Source organism: Trichechus manatus, unplaced genomic scaffold (assembly GCF_000243295.1).
Source record: "Trichechus manatus latirostris isolate Lorelei unplaced genomic scaffold, TriManLat1.0 scaffold00031, whole genome shotgun sequence".
In the NCBI taxonomy this organism is placed as follows: Eukaryota; Metazoa; Chordata; class Mammalia; order Sirenia; family Trichechidae; genus Trichechus; species Trichechus manatus.
In genome coordinates this window covers 12073032-12091813 of record NW_004443967.1, presented here as the reverse complement: position 1 = coordinate 12091813, position 18782 = coordinate 12073032, and the positions used below count along the sequence as shown (strand labels likewise).

The following is an 18782-nucleotide window of genomic DNA, read 5'->3' as shown; positions in this document are numbered from 1 at the left end:
AGGGATACTCAGCCCATGCCCGGCCCCCAGCGGGATCTTACTGTTCCCCCATGTCAGGGGCTTAGGGGCACTCAGCCCATCACTGGCCCTCAGCAGGATCTTAGTGTCCCCATTGTCATGGGCCTAAGGGCACTCAGCCCATCACGGATCACCAACAGGATCTTACCGTTCCCAATGTCAGGGGCCTGGGGGCACTTGGCCCATGCCTGGTCCCAGCAGCCAGGAGGCACTCGAGCCCCGTACGCTCTTCAGGATCTGGACGCGCCTCTTCGCCGGCCTCCGGCCACAGGCGTCGCTGTGCGCTCGCGCCGCCCGGGCTGGTTTCGCGGGAGGCCGGCGCGCGCAAAGCAGGGGTTTCAGTTTCTGGCGCGAACTTCCGCCGTTCCGAAGTTGCACGGAGCACTGGCGCGATGTCCGGGGACAGCAGAGGCCGCCGGTCCGAGGGCCGAGGCCGTGGCCGGGACCGCGACCGCGATGCGCACGGGGACCGCACCCGCTCTCGCTCGCGGTCGCCGCTGTCGCCGGGAGCCCGCCGCGGCGCCGCGCCCGAGCGTAGGGAGGCCCTGGAGCGCCCGAGCCTGGACGAGGAGGAGCCGTCGGACTCGGGGGACGAGGGCTTGGACCCGGCGAGCCTGGAGGCGGAGACCGACCACGGCCTGTGCCGCCAGATCCGCCACCAGTACCGGGCGCTCATCAACTCCGTCCAACGTAAGGGGCGCGGGCCAAGCGGTCCCCGTGCGCCCAGCGGGAAGGCCCCCGGCCCGCGCGGCGAAGCTGGTTACTTTTTATTCTTGTAATTCGCACTTGGTGACAGCCCTCGCATTCGGGCCGCGCCTTTGTTTGTTTACAAAGTGCGCCCGCATTTGTTTTGTCCTTGGGACCCCATCACGACCTTGCGGGGAGACACAGCAGGTCCCCGAATTGCAGAATGGCAAAGCTGGAGGCCAAACCCGTCCGGTGACTCTCCTGAGCCCGGGCAGCTAGTCCTAGGGGGAGTGCAGGACGCGGGCACATGTTCTTTTTATTGCATCCCGCGCCCCTTGAGAACTGTCAGAAATGCAAACTCTCGGACCCCACCCCGGACCCAGATAGTCTGAATCTCTGGGAGGTGCGCCTGGCGCTCTGTTGACTCGCCCACCAGGTGATTCAGACGCTTGCCAAACTTTGAGAACCGCTCTAGGGAGCACTCCCCAGAGGCTGCGCAAGGCAGGCCCTTTGGGGGAAGGTTAACCAGGCCTGCCTCTTAAAGTTCATGTTGTTTAAGGGCAGAGTCGCCTTTCTCTTCCCGTACCATTTTGGTTAAAAAGTAAAGATGTTTGAAGTGCTTTCCCAGGGAGCAGGGTACCGGCTTGATTTCATAACTGCTGATGATAACTGTCAATGATTTTATTAGCACCTGATGAGCGAATTTCCCAAAGTTTGACTCTTTTTAAATAGAAAACCGGGAGGATATACTGAATGCTGGTGACAAATTAACAGAGGTCCTTGAAGAGGCCGACACTCTGTTTAATGGAGGTAATTTATTATTTCATGTTCATACAGAAGCTTTTTGTCATGATACGATTTAGGATCATTTTGATTAGTTGTGTGTAAGAGCCAAGTCATTGACATCCAAAAATGAATAATAATTCCCACATGTATAATAGTGCTTTACCAATTTTTGAACTTTTTCATTGTAACAGTGTCTTAGTTATCTAGGGCTACTATAACAGAAATACCACAAGTAGTTGCCTTTAACAAACAGGAATTTATTTTCTCGGGGTTAGGAGGCTAGCAGTCCTAATTCAGAGCACCGGCTCTAGGGGAAGGCTTTCTTTGTCTGCTCTGTGGGAAGGTCCTTGTCTCTTCAGCTTCTGTTTCCTGGTTCCTTGGAAATCTCCATGTGGCTTTGGCATCTGTAGTCCCCCATCTCTGCTTGCCTAATCTGCTCTTTTTATTTCTTGTAAGAGATTAACTCAAGACACACCCTACACTAACCCTACCTTATTAACATAACAGAAAACTCATTCCCAAATGGGATTATAACCACAGGCCTAGAGATTAGGATTTCCAGTATATATTTTTTGGGGACACAATTCAATCCATAACATTCTACCCTTTGCCACCCACCCCCCAAACTTCACATCCTTGCCACATGCAAAACACATTCACCCCATCATTTCATCCCAAAAGTTCTAAGTCAACTCCAAGTCCAAAACCTCATCTTCTCAATCATCTAAATCAAATATGGGTGAGATATTAGGCATATCCCATCCTGGAACAAAATTTCTCTTCATCTGTGACCCTGTGAAATCTAGACTACAAGTTATCTGTTTCCAAAGTACAATTGTGGAACTGGCACAAAGTAGACATTTCCATTACAAATGGGAGAAATTGGAGGGAAAGAAGGGTAACAGGCACCAAGCAAGTCCAAAATCAGCAGAACAATTTCTGTTAGCGCTCAAGGCTTGAAAATAATCCTCTGTTCTTTGGGACTATCTAGGCAATGGCCCTGCCCTCTAGACACTGGGTGTTGGCCACGATCTCTGGATTCTGGGTGGAGGCCCCTCAGCCCTGGGCTTCAGCTCTGCCTTCTAGGCCCCCTGGGGTGGCAACTCTGTTCCCTTGGGTTTGGGCAACCAAGTTGGCACAGATCTGACTCTTTGAAACCTAGGAGGCTATGGCCCCACCCTTTGAGATCCAGGGATTGTGGCCCCATCCTTTGAAACCGAGAAGGCCCTGCCTCCTGTGTTCCTTCCAACTGTTCTGCCGATCTCTGAGCTGTTCCAGGGATGTCCTATCCTTTTCTTGGAGGACGACAGATATAGCTCCTTTGGTCTGTTTCCTGCCTGTAGAATTCCAATTCCTTTCGTTCTTTCTCTGTCCCCTTCAGTCTAAGCTGACGGGTTTTCTGCTGTGGTAGTTGGTTAGATCCATCAGTCACAGGCTTAGTCTCTTTAACAAAAGATTGTATAGTCATGTCCTTGGGTGAACATTCTAGGACACGTGTCCTTAGTTTGTACAACAGAATTTTCCAAATTTTTAAGTTTTCGTTTGTCACAGCTCATTTTTAAGTCCATCTCTTTCCTGTGGCATTTTGCTATAAGCGGCAATGAGAAAACACATGGCCCCTTTAAGATCTGACTTAGAACTCTCCTCAGCCAGATATCCAGGTTCATCACTTACAAGTCCTACCTTCCACCAAACATTTGAACGTAATTCAGACAAGTTCTTTGCCACTACATAAAAAGCATCGCCCTTCCTCCATTGTCCAATCACATGTTCATCATTTTCTTTTAAAGCCTCTCCAGAAGCACATTTAATAATGTCCACATTTCTAGCAACATTCTATTTCTGGCGCCATATGTATTCTCTAAGACAATAGAGACTCTCTGTAGCTCTCCTCACTTCCTTCTGAGCCCTCACCAGAATTGCCTTTGACCTCCACATTCTAGCAGCAGTCTCTTCAAGGCAATCTAGGCTTTTACTGTTAGGCACCTTAAAGCTCTTCCAGCCTCTACCCTTCATCCAATTCCAAAGCCGCTTCCACATTTTAGGTATCTGTTAGAGCAGCACCCTACTCTCCCGGTACCAAATTCTGCCTTAGTTACCTAGTGCTGCTACAACAGAAATCCTTCAAGTGGGTGACTTTAACAAACAAATTTATTTCCTCACAGCTTAGGAGGCTAGAAGCCCTAATTCAGGGCACTGACTTTAGGGGAAGGCTTTCTCTCTCTGTTGGCTCTGGGGGAAGGTCCTGGTCTCTTTAGCTTCTGTTTCCTGGTTCCTTGGAGACCTCCATGTGGCTTTGACATCTGTCATCCCGCGTTTCTGGTTGCCTAGTCTGCTCTTTTTATTTCTAGTAAGAGCTTAACTCAAGGCACACCTACACTAATCCTGCCTTGTTTAGTAAGACAGAAAACTCATTCCCAAATAGGATTGTAACCACAGGCATAGAGGTTAGGATTTACAGTACCTATTTTTGGGAGACAGAATTCAATCCATAAAACAGTAATACTACTTTTCTTGTGCACTTACCATTTGCTGAGCAGCTCAGAAGGGCTTTCCATGAAGGTCTAGGGTGGGGCCCAGCAATTGGTTTTTCAAGCCCTCAAAGTGAGGCGGTTACTACTCAAGTCTGAGAGGACTCTACTTGTGTTAAGGAGCCCTGGTTGTGCGGTGGTTAAGTGCTCGGCTGCTAACCAAAAGGTAGGCAGTTCAACTCTACCAGCTGCTCCTTGGAAACCCTATGGGGCAGTTCTACTCTGTCCTATAGGGTTGCTGTGAGTCAAAATCGACTCGACGGTGACGGGTTTTTTGCTGCGGTGGTTGTGTCTCCCTGGAGTGGTGTGAACCTCGTGAACACAAGCCCGGCCCATAGCCGTGATTTCATTTGTGGCTCTTTGGCAACTTACCTGTTTCTGTTCAGCAAACTACCATGACAAGCATGGTGCCGCATGTGCAGTGGGCATTCGATTTAAGTTCAGCAGCACAGATGGTAACAGTATCACAATGGGCTTTTGGGTCAAAGGGAAAAGCCAGTGTTAGAGATGAAAGAAGTCTGGTTAAACTGGGGTTATTACAAGGTTGTGGTTCAGTTAATAGGAGTAGGAAAATGAGAGAGAGGGTCTTTTAGGAAGGCTAGCCAGCTTTCATTCAAATCGAAATTTTGATGAATTGGGTAGGGGGCCCACTTTTAGCAGCAGATGCATCTGTTTTCAGCATATTGAGAGTTTTTTTTTTTTTTGGTCCATTGGGAAATGCCTAGTAAGTAGTTGGGAATTTAGGGAAAATAACTATGATAATGTGTATTTTGTAATGTGTATATTTTCCTTTTTGTTAATAGTGTCCCGAGCAAGAGAAGCAGCCCTAGATGCCCAGTTTCTTGTTTTGGCTTCTGATTTGGGGAAAGAGAAAGCAAAGCAGCTGCGCTCTGATCTGAACTCGTTTGATATGTTAAGATACGTCGAGACTCTAGTAAGTTCAATGCTACAGAATCTTAATAAAAAATGTTTTTGTTATCTTCTAGTATGTAATTAAGTTATCTGCTTTACTTATATCCATATGCTAATAGCTTTCACTTCATTCTTCCTTTTTTTTTTTTGTTTTCCCGGTCTCCTTGGATTCCTCCAAAGAGATCTTAGCAAATTAAACAAATGAAATAGCTCCACGTGGTGGGATTCAGGGTGGTCGTTAGAGCACGGATTTAGTATTCTGTTTTTACTCTGGGTGCTATGGTTATTTACAAATTGCCATTTTTGGTTTTCTTTTTCCTCTCAGTTAGCTATCAGTTCTTAAGTGTTCTAGATTATTCTCAGCAACCTGGGACCTTTGTCCTGGGCTGGGCCAAAAAGCCCACCACTGCAGGGGGTAGAACTCAGCTGGAGATGAGTTAGGCCTGGTGGAGGCAGCCTGTTTTGGTCCGTCTTTGAGAATATTTCAAAACCATATGAATATGATTGTTTTTTCTTTCTTTTATTCACTTTTCTTTTTTTTTCTCTTAATAAGCTTGACAGTTGTTCCCTGAAATTTTAAAACTTTTCCTACATGGATTTATTAGAAAAGCACACTGAGACTAATGTTACTTTACTGTCTTTTTTCAGTTCTATGTTGAGCCAGCCTCTGCCCTAACACAGATCACAGATAGATGCAGCTTGGTGTGAACATTTAATTTCTGGCTGGATGTTCATGTCAGTTAAGTGCTTATTAAAAGGATTTAGTACCGTGAGGCCTGGCCTGATAAAGTAATTATTTTGCACAAGGCAGATGAGCATTTCAATTTATTGTTTTTAAATCCTTAGAATTTTCTTTCTTCCTTTTTTTTCTTTTTCATTGTTAAGCATAATGCATTTAGAAAAATGCTCGCTAATGTACAGCTCCATACATAAAGTGACCATAGAGTTATTTTTGTAAATTTATTTTTATTTACCAGTTTAAGCTTTGTACTGTATATACTGAAATAAGTTCCAGAAGTTTTATAGCATTAAGTATAAAATTCCAAATTAATAGCTGTCTCATCTCAGGATAAGGAGCCCTGGTGGCACGAGGTTAAGCACTCGGCTGCTAACCGAAAGGTCAGCGGTTCAAAGCTACCCAGCGGCTCTGTGGGAGAAAGACTTGGCGATCTGCTCCCGTAAAGATTACGTCCAAGAAAACCCTATGGGGCAGCTCTGCTCTGTGACATGGGGTTGCTATGAGTCAGAATCAATTCGATGACACCCAGCAACAACAATCTCAGGGTGGTGAAGACCTTTCCAAGTCTAACACCAAATACAAACACTATAAAGAAAAGATGGTAGATTTGACTGGATATAAATGTAAGTGTTCCTTCCACAGGCTGTGGTGCTAGGGCCAGGTGGCAGAATGGAGGGGAACTGAAGGCTGCACTCCAGTCAGGATCTTGTAGCATCTTTTCTTCAAAGTGTGGTTACCTTTAATAGGGTTAAGCTCTCTGAGGTCTTTGTGATTATTGCTTCCATATGCTATGGCCATTGTAATTTGATAACTTCTAAGTAGTTTATAGTATAATACAGTCAAAGGGTACTTTCATAAAGGTAAATTCAGTGTAATAGGTCAAAATGAGAAAATTGTTAGATATCCACCAGCTCCTCCCAGGGAGCACTTTTAAGATGGATGATTCTCTCACTGATGCTGGGCCACTGCTCTCAGGATAGACTGAGATACAAGCTCAGTAGACATCACTAGGGTGCTCTAGGAGATTGGTTAAAAATTAAAATGTGAAAGCCAGCTCAACTTCCCTGTTCTGTCTTAGAGCTTTTGATTTGGGTGTGATTTTATCTTTTTAAGCTAGTACAGCTTTATTAATATTTTCAAAATGAACTATACTTGTGATCCAAAAATTTCCGATGGGCTTAGTTCTTTTTAGGGCATACCTAAGCCCTCAGCCTGCCAGTGAAGTAGAGCTGGACTTCTCAGCCTCGGCTCTATGGACCTTCTGGGCTGGGTAAGTCTTTGTTGTGGGGGCTATCCTGTGTATTGTAGGATGCTGAGCAGCATCTGTGGTCTCTCCCCACTAGATGCCGGTAGTAACCCCTACCCCAGTTGTGACAACCAAAAATATTTCCAGACATTGACAGATGCTACCTGGGGAGCAGAATGGCCCTGGTTGAGAGCCACTGGTCTGGAACATCTCACGTTGTCACCAAACGTCCCCTAAGTATGTTAAGGAATATTTTCTGCTAAAAATAAGATAGGAATTTCCATATAAAATTATCTTTGTAATAAGGAATTTAGCCAACATGCTGGAACACTGAAAACAGGTGTTGTCTCTGACCTCTTAAAGTTGTAGTGATACAGATAATTGGATGTAGTGAATGATTGTCTTGTGGCTTAACTGGGGTTTTTTGTTTTCCTTCATTTTTGTAGCTGACACATATGGGTGTAAATCCGCTAGAAGCTGAAGAACTCATCCGTGATGAAGATAGTTCTGATTTTGAATTGATAGTCTATGACTCCTGGAAAATATCAGGCAAAACAGCAGAAAACACCTTTAATAAAACCCATACATTCCACTTTCTGTAAGATATTTTCAAAATCTGACAGACCAGCCATTTGTAAACCTTTAATTGTTTATTTTAGAGATAAAGATGATGCTTGGTATTGTAGAGGAGATGATCATGATGCCATTTAAAAACGCCTAAACTCTTGATGGGGATGGAACTTTAAAGGCCACCCTGTCCTGTGTTAGCAGGAAAGGCCATGGGCTGGAGCCTCCTTACCAAGACTGTCTGGGCTCCTTTGCTTTCTTAGCTGTGACTTCAGGTCTGTGGCACATTGTCTCTTGTTTTGTTTTGTTATCTTTACAGTCCTTACCACGTAGGACGAGGATACCTCCTACTAAGGTATCGTAAGAGAGTGCACCAATAGACGTAACATGGAAGTTGTTATGAGTCCCTAATGGATAATCACTGACCATATTTGAATACTAGTTGAGTCAATGTCACATCAACAGCCCACTTCATTTTTTGGCTACACCTCTAATTTTGAAAAGTTTTTCTTCATATTCAAGGAAATTGGCTGTCCTAACTTCCTGCCACAGTCTTATGGAGGAACCAAGAAGAGCTCTTACTGGTTCTTTTGTAAAACAACCTTCTAGAACATTCATTGGTTGTGTTCCCCAGCACATACTTTCTGTAGGGTAACCATCCCATTGTTTCGGTCATTTCTTCCATACGTGATGTAGGTCCCAGGCATGTGTCTACTCTGATTCACCCTCCTAAACCTCCTAGGATTGGCAGTGTCTCAGTTAGAAGGCTTTGGGGATGTAAATATAGTAGATCTGGGGTGTGGGACCAGGCATCTGTTTTTAACAAGCCTTCAGGTGACTCCAGAACCCTTTATATATATATAAATAATAGGATAAAGACCAAGTTTTTTTATTATAGGACAAAGACCAAATCTTTGTGTTTTGCTGTTGAGGGGTAGGCTCTGTCATAAATTCTAGGATCTAAAGATGAAGTCTTTTGTGGTGTGACTTAAACTTTCATCATCCAGCCCAAATCCCAGCCACAATGAAATATTACAACTCTGAGCCTCTGCATTCGCTGTTTCCTCTGCGTACAATGTCCTTTCTCCCTTTTTCATTTGATGAGGTTTACTTATCCCACAGGCTTCAACTCAGAAGCCACCAGTAACTCGTCCAGACAGAGGTACCAGTGTAGGATCAGATTTCTCAACCAGATCACTACCATGTATAGGTAGACATCTCTGCCCAGATGCTCTCATACCTCTTGAGTGATGCTCCATTACAGCACTGTGGGGTCTACCATATTGTTGAAATGTGTCTGTATGTGACTACATATCTGTCCATCTATAATGTATACTTCCATCTCTTCAAGTGTAGGGATCACATGGGTCTATATTCTCAGGGCCTTGGTCTCTACTTCATACATCCGTTACACAGCTTAAGTCTGCATTAGGGCTTTTTTGGTGGGGAGACTCCCAAAGGGAAAGGAATCCCATGGCCTCTGCTTGACCTGTTGTCCTAAGACACATGTGTTGGAGACCTGTTGTCCCAGGCTCTGAGCCTCGGCCCTGGCACCCTAGACCCCACTTGAACTGTTCCATTCCTCATCCCAACATGTCATCCTTCCTTGGCCTCTGAAGTTGGCTTTCCAAGATAGACATGAGACTAACTGGGAAGACTTCACAGGCACGCTCATTGGCTTACTGTTCAGGGCAAATTGAGGGTGTTTGAGGCAGTGTCTGTGGTTGAGTAAAGCTCCTAGAAGTTCTTTGAGAGACACAAAGGGAGCAGAGAGGATGTCATGAACTAAGTACCCAGAGTCTTGGTCTGATGTCAGCTCCATGTATCACTCACTGATGCCTGGTCTGAATTTGACTCTACCTTGGGGACTGCTTTTAGTTAGTGAAATCAGTTTGTTTAAAACAACAACAATAAAGACATGACAGCACTCTTTTCATTAGGTTGGGTTCAATACAAGGAGAGCTCCCTGTGCCAAAGCCACGAGTCGATCGTCCAAAAAAAGTTCGTACGACAGAAGAGCAGAGGGCAATGCCTGACCAGGTTTGTTTCCTTAAATGTTGCTTCTGAAAGTACCTAAAGATAAAATAGCCACTAATATAACGCACCTTCAATTTTGCTGTCTTTTCTGTTCTAAGTCGTAGGGAGTTAGGTTTTGTCACTTAAATAATCATTTTATATAAGCCTTTAAACGTTTTGTTGGATTGAACACTTGTCTTTGTTTTAACTCATTTCTGTAATTTTGATTAGTTCTTCTAAACCAGGGTTTCTCGACCTTGGCACCATCGACATTTCGAGCTGGATAACTTTTTTGTTGCGAGGGGCTGTCTTGTGCATTGTAGGATGTGTAACAGCATTTCTTGGCCTCTACCCTACTAGATCCCAATAAGATCCTTCCCCCTCAGTGTGGCAACCAAGAACGTCTATAGATATTTGCAAATGTCTTATGGGGGGTGAAATCACCCCCGATTGAGAACCATTGTTCCAAACTGCCCCGTTTATGTTTTGCTATTTTATGTTCAACCTGAAAATGGTTGGTTTGGTAATGTTACTTTTCTATTAAGCAATTAATATAAAAATGTTACTGAAACTAGGAAATCTTTTCTTTTTTTTATAAATTGTAAATTTTAAGGTGGGAATAGAAACTGCTAGCAATTCCCAACCAAAGATATTTAGAGGGGTCTGGGTGAACAGGAGAGAAGAAAAGGTTGACAGGCAAACAAGTAGATCAGTTGGCTTGATAATGACTTTATTTTTCAGTTAAAAAGAATGGAAGAATCTCATCAAGAAGCAACAGAAAAAGAAGTAGAAAGAATCTTGGGATTGTTGCAAACCTATTTTCAAGAAGATCGTAAGTCTGACACCAAGTTGAAATGGAGCAGGTTGTGTATTGCTTTCATAAGAAAGTATTTTTATTAAAAAGGCATTTTCAGCTGTCTGTAATGTTGGAATCATTTTGATTCCTTCTTGACATGTGCATTTAATGGGGCTTCTCCTTTAGAAATCCCTTGTGAGAACGTAGGTAAAGTAACTTTTCATTTGTATTTCTAGAAGATGGGTTACTTTTTTCTGTTAAAACTAAAACATGCCACAGGAGTGAGAAAGGTTAAGAAGTACCTAATCCCACCCTCCTCTCCCTGTAGGCAGCCACTTTAAAAAAATGTGTATCTTTTCAGATTTTTTTTCTATTTATGTCAGTCATGCAAACATACACATACATATAAATAGGTGTTTTTTTTGCCTTTTTCAAAGCTGATCATAATATACACACTCTTCTGCAACATGACTTTTCAGTGAGAGCATCCTTCCATATCAATACATATAAACCAAAAAAAAAAAACAAGTTGCAGTCGAACCCATTCTGACTCATGGTGACCCCATGTGTGGCAGAGTAGAACTGTGCTCCACAGGGTTTTCAATGGCTGAGTTTTTGAAAGTTGATTGCCAGGACTTTCTTCCAAGGTGCCTCTGGGTGGACTCAAACTGCCAACCTTTTCAGTTAGCAGCTGAGTTTGCATCACCCGGGGACTCTTATTCTTCTCAGCGATTCCCATTGTGTGGCTATATCAGAAATATGTTTAACTGAGGCTCTCCTGATAGGCTAGTAAAGTTCTTTACAGCATTTTACTCTTGTGTAAATTGCTGAAGTGAAGTATCTGTACATATCTTTGTGCTAATATTTCTGTAGGACACCTATTTAAAGGGGGATCACCAGGAAAGTGGGCATACGGATTTTAACAGATATCACCTAATTCCCCTCCAGAACGGTGGACTTACACCCCCAACAGGATAAGTGCCCACTTCGTCTCTCTCTCTCTGGCTGACAGTACAGAGCACTGGGTGTAACATTTGTGCCAGTTTGATAAGCAAAAATAATTTGTCCTGTTTTGATGAACTTTTTTCTCTTTTTTCTATAGCTGATACGCCCATGTCCTTCTTTGACTTTGTGATTGATCCACATTCTTTTCCCCGTACAGTAGAAAACATCTTTCACGTTTCCTTCATTATAAGGGTAAGATTTAAGACTGTTTCTCTTATTGCTTTTATACACTTTTAAAAGGGTAAATCATAAAAGCTATGGATGGGACTGGCAAAGGTATTTGTGCTAACCAGTATGTTGTTTAAACCCATTTGTTGCAAACATTAATTGATACGTAGGCAGAAGAAACTAGCTAGAAATTTGTGTACGAGCGTTTGCATGTAGAAGTTAGAGAAGGAATTAGCAAAATTTGAATATGGGAATATATACAACCTTATGGTGGTGGTTTTTGGGTGCCACCAAGTCAATTTTCAACTCACAGCAATCTATGTAACAGAGTAGAACTGCCCCATAGGGTTTTCTAGGCTATAATCTTTACAGAAGCAGATCGCCAGGTCTTCCTCCCATAGAGCTGCTGAGTGGGTTCAGACCGCCAACCTTCCGGTTAGCAGCTGAGCTGCTTAACCATTGCGCCACGAGGGGTCCTTAACAGTGTGGTGTAAATGTTGAATGTCCTGAATTTGATAGTTGTCATGTCAAGTAAGAAAGCATCCTTTTTCTCAAGAAACACATGCAGAAGTAGTAGGGGGAAAGGGCAGGCCATCTGCAACTCACTCTCACATGGCTCATAGAAAATATAACAGAGAGAGACAGTGAGAAAGCGAATGTGCCAAAGCTTTCACAACTGGTGAATCTGGGCAAAGGATGTATGGGAGATCTTTATCACCAGTCTTGCAACTCTTCTTTAATTTTGAAATATCTGCAAAATGAAGGCTTCAAAAAAAACCCCATTCAGACATGTGCTATGGGAATTTGCTTTAGACTGCAGTTTTACATCAGGGTACGTTCCTGGGCATGTTAGATGACTTCCATTTTAACCTTAGATAAAATCTTGTGTTGACCAAAGTATTCTTCAGAAATGATAACAAAGGCGTATTTTATCAACGGCAAGTGATAGAATTATGCATAATATAATGTGCAGTATCCCAAATCAGATATGTTTGAATCAGAGGTCAGATGGTTAGTTTTATTTAAGAGGCTGTGTCTGGGTGGAAGAGCTGATTAGAAATCCAAGAGATGCCCTGTGTAAAAAAAAGATGTTAGAGAAGTCTTGTCCTTATCATCTCCCTCTTATTGTTAGGGTACATTTTGAGTATCTGAGATAGAGTTTTCTAATTGAATTTTTTTCAGCTAATAGTTACAGGATTTGAATCTAAATTTTGGTCTTCACCTAAAATCATGTTTATGTTTTAGGATGGCTTTGCAAGAATAAGACTTGACGAAGATCGACTGCCAGTAATAGGTAAGTGGTGATACGTTCAGAAAAATTAATTTTAGAGAAATCATATTTGCCATTAGTTTATGAAATTGATTTTTTACTAGATGTAAATGAGTGTTTTAAAAAAATATTTTGTTGTGTTTTTGGTGAAAGTTTACACAGCAAATTGAGTTCCCATTTAACAATTTCTGTACATTTTGTTCAGAGACACTGGTTACATTTTCCACAGTGTGTTAACATTCTCATTTATTCTGTTCTGGTTGTACCGTTTCCATTAATCTAGCTTCCTTGCTCCCCCGACCGTCTCATCTTTGCCTTAGGGTAAATGTTGAGTGTTAGGTCTCATAGATGACTTTTTTTTTTTAAAGGCGCATAATACTCATGGGTGAGTGTAAATGAGCTTTCATTGTAGGTAGCAAACTTATTTTGTTTATCTTGTGCAACTAACTGAAAATACATGATACTGGAAATATGATTACAGTTTAAAACTTCGATGGGTTGATCTGTATCACTGATTCAACATCATAAGAAGTGATAGGATTTCCCTCAAATTTTAATTTAGAAAAGTTTGTAATTTGCAGTCGTTTTTGTCATTTCCTTCCTTCTAAACACTCTTCCCCTGATGTGAGCTCCTCCTCCTCTCCCTGAGGGTCTGTGAATTTTTAATTCTTACTCGAGTAATTTCACACTCTCCATTACTCCTGCCCTTCTAAGGTCTCCTGTAGAGAAGGATGTACTCTCATTGCACGTATTTGTTACTTTCAATGTTCTCAGTTTCATATTAGACTCACCAGGGCTTAGCTCTGTGTTTGGCACATAGATAGGCAGAGATTTTCAAATGATTAGAATGTGTTACTCTATAGTTTTGTTTTGTTTTTTAACAGAAAGAAGCAAATGAGATTACTTGCTCTCTAATAATACTATAATAGCTTACTAATGCACAGAATCCTAATTAAGTATGTACTATTATAAGGAGCGGAAAACCTGGTGGCGTAGTGGTTAAGAGCTACAGCTGCTAACCAAAAGGTCGGCAGTTCAAATCCATCAGGCGCTTCTTGGAAAACCCAATTGGGCAGTTCTACTCTGTCCTTTAGGGTCACTATGAGTCGGAATTGACTTGATGGCAATGGGTTTTTTGTTTTGTTTTGTTTTGTTTTTTTATTATAAGGACCCGTGGTGGTGCAGTGGTTAAGCACTCTGTTGCTAACCGAAAGGTCGTTGGTTCCAACCCACCAGCTGCTCCATGGGAGAAAGATGTGGCAGTCTGTTCCCATAAAGATTACAGCCGTGGAAACCCTATGGGGCAGTTCCACTCTGTCCCATAGTGTCTCTGTGAGTTGGAATTGACTTGTCGGCACGTGACAACAACAACAATTACATTTTCTCAGGACAGGTTTCGATCCCGTTATTCATCAGTTTCTGCCTGAATTACCTCTTCTGATTTAATAACCTTTGAAAACTTTGTCTTTCAAACAGAGCCTGTTAATATTAACGAAGAAAACGAGGGAGTTGACCATAACACCCAAATTAGGCATCAAGGAATTATAGCTCTGACTTACCGGGACTGGGAGGTAAAGCTGTGCATGCCGCCCCGGCGTCCTTCTTACCCGTCCTGCTTCGCGTTGAAGCCGGCGCCTAAACATTCTGTGTTCTCTGCCAGGAGATTGTGAAGACCTTTGAGATCTCAGAGGCTGTGATTGCCTCAAGTCAGAGCCAGCAGAGGCTGAGCACTTGATGCAACCCAAGGTATTGCTTCTGATGGACGGCTGCACAGTTTTGTCCAGGTTTATTTGGCATGCCAAGGCATCCTCCTTTTTCCCATTCCTGAGAAATCTGGATTTTTGCATCTCTTGGGTGCCCCGTTCTTAGGTTCCTAGAACCGTCCATAACTGGGGAGAAAGGTGAGGCAGGGCATAGTGGTTACAGGTTCCACTCATAGGACTTGATGCTTTGGTGATCTTAAGATTTGCTGTTGAAAGAGACCCAGTGGGTGTTTGTTCTTGGTCTGCCATTTTTTCCCCCAATACAGTGGTAGATTAGGTAAGTTTTGTTCACAGTCCCATTATTTTATAGGTACAAAGGAGAAAAGGGTGGTTAGGACAGAATTACCTTGGAATGATGTTAATAAATGGGCATTTCTGAAATCTGAGTTATGCTGTACTCTTCATTTTTATGAAGGGAAACATTTCTGAGAAGTCTTAGCAATGATCTGGCATTCTGCACACAGCTGGGTATGGGAGTCAGGAGTCCTAGATGATCGTGCCTCTGCCCCCTTATTAGCTCTATGACCTTGGGAAGAATAGATGCATGTGTAACGTGGTTAACCGAGGCCCTCCTTACCGACGAGGGGGTAGCTATTAGCTTTCATTTGTGTGTATTAAATGAACTTTGTTATTTATAAACTCTTAACCAGCTATTTCTTGCCCTCCTCCTTTTTTTTAGGACTCAAATGGATAGTGAAATGCAAACAGAAAAGCAGCATGTATTGTACATATTGTATGATTACACATTTTTAAGGACAGATTGTTTTTAGTAAAATGTAGCTTTTGATAGTTAATTTGTCATGGTTGTCTTTGATTAAAGGAAATTCACTGCCATGTTCACAGTATAATTGTAGTTACTCTTTATTTTCTGATCATGGAGTGGTGGGTGGCAGGGGGGACTTCTCCTTTCTCCAATCGTGTCCCATTGAAAGTTATACTTAGGTTGTTAATGGCCTAATGGATAAGGGCATAATGGATCGTTATGGTTCTTTTTACATCTCTTTAGCTGTAAAGTTAGGTGAAAAATGATGAGATATCAGCAATTTCATATGATTCTGCCGATGGTTTACACACCATCTGCCTTCAACCATGCGCATCTCTCTCCCGTCTTAAAGATTATCGTGACCCTTCCTGAAGCTTCTGTTCCATCTCCTCTAAATTGTTGGCTAGGTAGCTAGCTGGAACACCTGGGGATACAGTGCCTGTGGTTTAACTTTTTTTTTTTTTTGCCAGTTTGATCCATTTAGAGACGAAATTAGGGGGTACAGGATGTAACTGTACTAACAACTATGAAAGTATGCTAGTATGAAAAAGGCATGCAATAATCATGAAAATAACTTAAACTTTATTTTTTTCTAGTTGACTTCTCAAAAACGGTGGCATGCTCAAGAGCTCCCTTCGGAGTGGCTTTTCAATTTTATCCTCTTTTTTTGCCTTTTCCATCATAATAGTCACTTCTATGAGGGCTTTCTCGTAAGGCTGGACAATTGGATAGGCTGTGACCCATTCAAACTCTTTCATCTCTTTCTCCACTAGAGACTTTTGGCAAGGAGGGACTCGGTTAGAGAGTTTCTGAGCATCCTTTTTATCATTCCTCTGCTCTGTGAGCTCTCGCCCTCGAATCATTCGCTCTCGATGTCCCTTTATCTGTTTTTTCGCCTGTAACACCTTGTGCTTTTCAGTTTTAGCTTTGGGTGTTTTCTGGATGTTTTCATTCTTTTCAACCTTCTCCAGTGATAATATTTTGGGGGAAAGTATTTCAGTGGGAATTCTTTGTGGGAGTAGGCGGTCTCTGTGGTCCCTGAGGCCTCTGGCGCGCTCGGCTCGGTAAATGTGCTTCTCTGTCTGATGGAGCTCCATTTCAGGCACTAGATAGTCCCATTTTTTAACATCTTCTGTCTTTTGACTTTGTGGTCTCTTTTCTTCTTCCTTTATTTTGATTTCCCATTGGGGAACCATATTGTATTTCCATTCTTCCATCATCATTTCTTGATACCGTTGATAGTAGTATGCCTCTGCTTTGGCAAACCGCAAGTCAAAAGACATGGCCTTAAGCTTATCAAGTGTTTTGTTTTCCTGTTGAAACTTTTGGGCTAACAGTTTCCTTACTTCTGAAGACTGGACACCACCTAAACTCTTGTCGAAGGCAAATATTAGAGTTTTTTAAGCTGGATGTCCCTTATCGTAGTTCCGTGCACAGATCTCCAGGGGGCTGTCGGCTCTGCCTGGCACTCCCCAACCATGCCCCAGCTAAGTCCCCTAACCATGTTTCAGGTCTTCCTCCTCAAGCCTCCAACACTCCCCTCTTCCACTGTTTCCTTCTGGTTAAAGACTTTGCCTTAGACGTCCTTGAGGAAGCAGAAGCAGTTACTCAGGAATGCCCTCCTCTTCCCGCTGCCAAGACAACCATCTTCCATCTATACGCAGACTTGGCCTTCCCACCTTTACAATGGAAACTTTACCCCTTCACCTATCAAAAGCCAACTCTTCTACATGTGCTTTTTGAGCATCAACAACTTCAGTTTTGCAATTAATCAAATTCCCTTTCCTGCACCATCAGAATCTCCCCTTTACTGGATCATTCCCATCAGCGTGAAAACACACTTCAGTAGACATCATCTTTAAACAAAAAAGGAAACTTCCTTTATGGCACATCACTCTCTAGCTTCTACCCCCTTTTTTTGGTCTCCTTCATAGTAAACTTCTTTGAAGGTGTTAGCTATAATCGCTTCACATTTTCTCCTCAGTCCGTCCCACTTGGGTTTCCATCCCCCCAGCACTTCTCTTGGCTGCGCATATCTAGCTCACGAGTGATCTCTGCATGGCCGCATTCAGTGGTCCCATCTCTGTTCCTATCACACTTGACCTTTCAGCAGCTTTCACCAGAGGTGACCACTCTCTCCTCCCTGAAACACTTCCACTTTCTTCTGGTTCTTTTAAATGTAATGCAGGACAATGTAGCAGAGAAAACCGTCAGGTAAGGTACAGCATGGTCACATTTCAGCTTCCCTGGATATGGACGGCCTCGGTCATTCCTCCAGGTGCCTGACCATGTGTCAGGATGGCTCTAGAGCTTGGGATGATGATGACGAGACAGACAAGGTACACAGGTTGCCCTGCCCTCGCCTCTTAACTTCGTGCCTCGCCTACTTGGCATCTCCACTTTGTCTCTTACTGCAGAGTGTTTTCCCTTCAGTTTCCCCCTTCCCAGTCTTGTCACTTCAGACTCCAACAAAAGACCTCTCACATCCATGGGCTGCACTTCAGCCTGCTGCCCCCAGCCTAGGGGGTACCCTAACTAGTGTCCCTAATTCTGCAATTCCCTCCCTTTGCCCACCAACCAGGACTGTCACACTGCAGCTAAAGTGATCTTTCTTTAAATTGTGAAAATATACACCACAAAACATTCGCCAATTCGACAATGTCTTTGTCTACAGTTGAGTGATATTAATGACATTCTTCATGTTGTACAACCATTCGCGCTGTCCTTTTCCAAATCACTCCACCACCATTAGTGTAAACCCAATGCCTCAGCAAAAAGGCAGTGATCTTTTTATTACCTAAATTTGAGCATGTCACTTTCCAGCACAAAAGCCTGGGAGAGGGTGCTCATCCTCCCAGGAGACAATCCGGAAGGAATTCTCAGGATGGTCCCTGATGACCTCTCCACACAACTTTCTCAGTTTAACCACTTGCTGACTCCGTTCCAGCCACACCGACTTTTCTCTTCCAAAAAGCTGTGCTCTCTTCTCATACAAAAGCTGAATTTTCACTTCCTGTTCCTTCATATGCTCCTAAATACACAATCTAGCAGCTCTGACTATGGCACCTATGGATATATTTGTTAGGTTTTAGCTTAATTGTCACTTCCTCGGGCCTTCCACATACACTTTCATAAAACCCCATCCTTTCACGACACGTACTGTGTTAATTTGTGGAGACTATTTGTTTAACGTCAACCTCCCTCACTAGACCCAGCCCCGTGAAGGCGTGAGCGGTTGTTGATTTTGTTCCTCACTGTCCAGCCGGCACGAGGAGGTGCTTAGTGGACCAGTCGCAGAACTGAACACAGCAGACGAAGCCCTTCCCCTTGAAGCACTCAAGCCCTCTCTACCCTGGCGGTACCTTTTCAGGATCCTGTTATTAGCTCCAAATTTCGTGGTAAATGTATTTCCTCACCTGAATCTTCTTTTCTAGTGGGGATTGGGGATCCACTGCAATCCGAGGGTCTTGAATACTTTTGGCCCAGGCCAATCTAGAGAAGATGAGAAAAAAGTT

The 18782-nt window shown here is 43.2% G+C and overlaps 1 protein-coding gene across 2 annotated transcripts; it reads left to right on the top strand.

The window, feature by feature from the left end:
* The first annotated feature begins 353 nt into the window (after positions 1-353).
* NSMCE4A (NSE4 homolog A, SMC5-SMC6 complex component) lies at positions 354-16696 on the top strand. Of its 2 annotated transcripts, XM_004374908.1 has the most exons (11): positions 354-708; positions 1438-1515; positions 4826-4956; positions 7366-7517; positions 9427-9526; positions 10244-10334; positions 11401-11495; positions 12717-12765; positions 14218-14312; positions 14402-14487; positions 15184-15346. In XM_004374908.1, exons 1-10 carry the CDS (start codon positions 411-413, stop codon positions 14474-14476), a joined length of 1164 nt encoding a protein of 387 aa, XP_004374965.1. In that variant the 5' UTR covers positions 354-410; the 3' UTR covers positions 14477-14487; positions 15184-15346. The 2 variants fall into 2 exon arrangements, 1 of the variants encoding a protein (XP_004374965.1); XR_002823811.1 differs by having other exon boundaries at positions 411-708; positions 14218-14487; positions 15184-16696.
* The last annotated feature ends 2086 nt before the right edge of the window (positions 16697-18782 follow it).